Below are 2521 nucleotides of genomic sequence, written 5' to 3' on the forward strand. Positions count from 1 at the left end.
CACAAGGAGTGGCTAAACATGGTGGTCAAGAACAGCCGGTGGGACCGACTTGGAGAGCAGCTGGAGCGTCCTGCCACTGGTGCCTAATGCAAGAAGCATGACGAGAATTTGAGAACAAGGGTGGGGAAGACTATGAAGAAGGAAAAGAAGAGTGGAGTTGGCCAGCCCCAAAGGAATGCCCATAACGACCAGATCATGGAGACCTGGAGTTTCCTGATAAAACACATCGTTCTGGGAGAGAGTCCCCAGTGAGCAGTTTGCTGTCCCAGAGTCAGCTGCAGTGATGGTCAGCGACGGAGACGATGATGAAGTGAGGTCCACAGGTTCCCACAGCCAAGTATCTACTAGCACCGGAAAGAGCAAGGGCAAGGAGAAACGGTCCCGCCCACCAACAACACAGAGCCACCACAACCGCCAACACCTGGGTGACCCACAGCAACTTCAGTAATGTAGTGCAAGAGGTGAGAATTCCAATGTCTACATGCAGATTGTATTCCAGTTTCATCCATTGCTTTTGACATGGCATGTGCAATATGTTGCATTGAAATGCTGTACTAAATTGTCACAATGTTTGTATGTTTCAGATTATCTCCAAAGCAGAATCCTTGGCGACCACCCACTCGTACACCGGCCAGCAAAAGATCGTACATGATTTTTCATGCATGCTGGAAGGCCACATGTGTGCCATCCTGGAGGACTACTAGCATGAATTCCAGATAGACTGCCTCAACCTTCTACACTACTACAGGCAGCGGCGTCAGCTCTTCCAGCAGCCACAACATCAGCCAATCATAACCTGGCCAGCCCCAAGCAGCAGCAACCTTGGCAGCCCTCTCAGCAGCAGCCGTTCTGGCATCAACCTCAACCAGCAACCTTGCAGGCACCGCCAGAGCAGCAGCAGCAGCAGCAGCCTCACAGTACCCGAGAGGACTAACCATATATACATATTATCAGCACCCAACCCCACACTCCACCAAAAGCTAGGACTATGACGGGGCCAGGCAATGGCTACTGATGACTTAACAGATAGACCTACAGTATAGACTCCCTAAAAACCCTTATCCTTAGTTGACAGTGATGACGAGGTTGCAGAAATTTCAAGAAACTATCGAGCTTGAGGCGGGACTCGAACCCCAGTCCGTCGGATCATCACGCAAGAACGACTCTGATAGGACCACTGCAAGCACTGAAGTCAGAAAGAAAGACTTTTGATAAGCATTTCAAATCTGTCTTTCAATCCAAAAAAAATAGGCAGATATTATTGTTGTAAGATTTTTAAACAGATTTGAAGCAATATATACAGTGAGTGTGTTTTTGTATGCAAGTTCGTGTTTTGGTTGATGTGTATATTTGGGTGTGGGTGTATGCGCACATGGGTGTGTGTGTATGTGTAATTGCGAAAAGTAAACTGTAAGTGTGCCAGTATCTGCGCTCGTGTTTAGAATGGGTCGTAAGTAATTATTTTATCAAGTTTTACTCCAAATCTATGAATAACAATATGAAATTGTCTTCATGAGAGAGAGAGAGAGAGGAGAGAGAGAGAGAGAGAGAGAGAAGAGGAGAGAGAGAGGAGAGAGAGAGAGAGAGAGAGAGAGAGAGAGAGAGCATCCAAAATCTTCATAATGTTAATAAATCCTCGTTTCTTAAAACATGCGAAGATCCACCGGGAGATGAGTAATAGGCCACTTTTGATGGTCAAATTCTTTATGGTGAAAGGATCTTCAAAAAGGACAAACAAAAGAAAGTAGAATTATAAATAATTTACAAAAGGTTTATTTATAGATTTTTGTTTAACTCTTAAAAACAAAAAAAACCCACGATTGTACCAAAAAAAAAAAAAAAAGCAATGTGCCTGGAGTAAAAAGTAATAGCTTGTTTAGTATGGCTCCACTTGAAGTGATTAAATGGGGAAAAGTTGAATCACTTATATCGATCTATATTCATGCGACTTGTATACACGTGTATTTCGTACATGCTCATACCCTGTAATACTATTGCCCATCTCTCTCTCTCTCTCTCTCTCTCTCTCTCTCATCTCTCTCTCTCTCTCTCCAGAACTAATAATAAAAATCCTGTTCTTGCTTGCCATTGCATGTTGCATATTGTTTATGTTTTTATTCCAAAGTTGTCAACCGTTTGTATATACTGTATATTTGTTATGTCGTTTAAATAAACTAACCCATGCCCAGCTCGTCTTTACTCATTACGAGTAAATGAAGGCTCTAAACAGAGAGGATAATAAAAAAAAACTGGTATGAATTAAAGTATTATCTCGTATAATCGCATACTCTAACAGTCTTTCCCTTCCCCATCAATAGGTCACCACGCAGTTTGAATATAATAATATGGCTATGATTAACCAAAAATATTATGAACATGAATTTTGATAAACTGTAACTGTAATCATCTCTCATAAGCTTTAATTAACTTATCTGAGAATTTCCATTAGATATTTAGGATTCTTCTGCCATTGCACCGAATGTAATTATTTTCTTCAAAGCAATTGATTGCGTAGTTTATT

General features: G+C 41.8%; 1 protein-coding gene across 1 annotated transcript; it reads left to right on the forward strand.

Moving 5' to 3' along the window:
- Positions 1-283: 283 nt before the first annotated feature.
- LOC137648585 (activating signal cointegrator 1 complex subunit 2 homolog) lies at positions 284-934 on the forward strand. Its single transcript, XM_068381495.1, has 3 exons — positions 284-444; positions 585-660; positions 749-934. Exons 1-3 carry the CDS (start codon positions 284-286, stop codon positions 932-934), a joined length of 423 nt encoding a protein of 140 aa, XP_068237596.1.
- The last annotated feature ends 1587 nt before the right edge of the window (positions 935-2521 follow it).

This window comes from Palaemon carinicauda, chromosome 10 (assembly GCF_036898095.1).
Source record: "Palaemon carinicauda isolate YSFRI2023 chromosome 10, ASM3689809v2, whole genome shotgun sequence".
Lineage (NCBI taxonomy): Eukaryota > Metazoa > Arthropoda > Malacostraca > Decapoda > Palaemonidae > Palaemon > Palaemon carinicauda.

Coding starts and splice junctions, on each gene's coding strand:
- LOC137648585 (XM_068381495.1), top strand. CDS start 284: ATGGTCAGCGACGGAGACGATGATGAAGTGAGGTCCACAGGTTCCCAC. Junction 445..584: donor GGTGACCCACAGCAACTTCA/GTAATGTAGTGC, acceptor TGTATGTTTCAG/ATTATCTCCAAAGCAGAATC. Junction 661..748: donor GATCGTACATGATTTTTCAT/GCATGCTGGAAG, acceptor ACACTACTACAG/GCAGCGGCGTCAGCTCTTCC.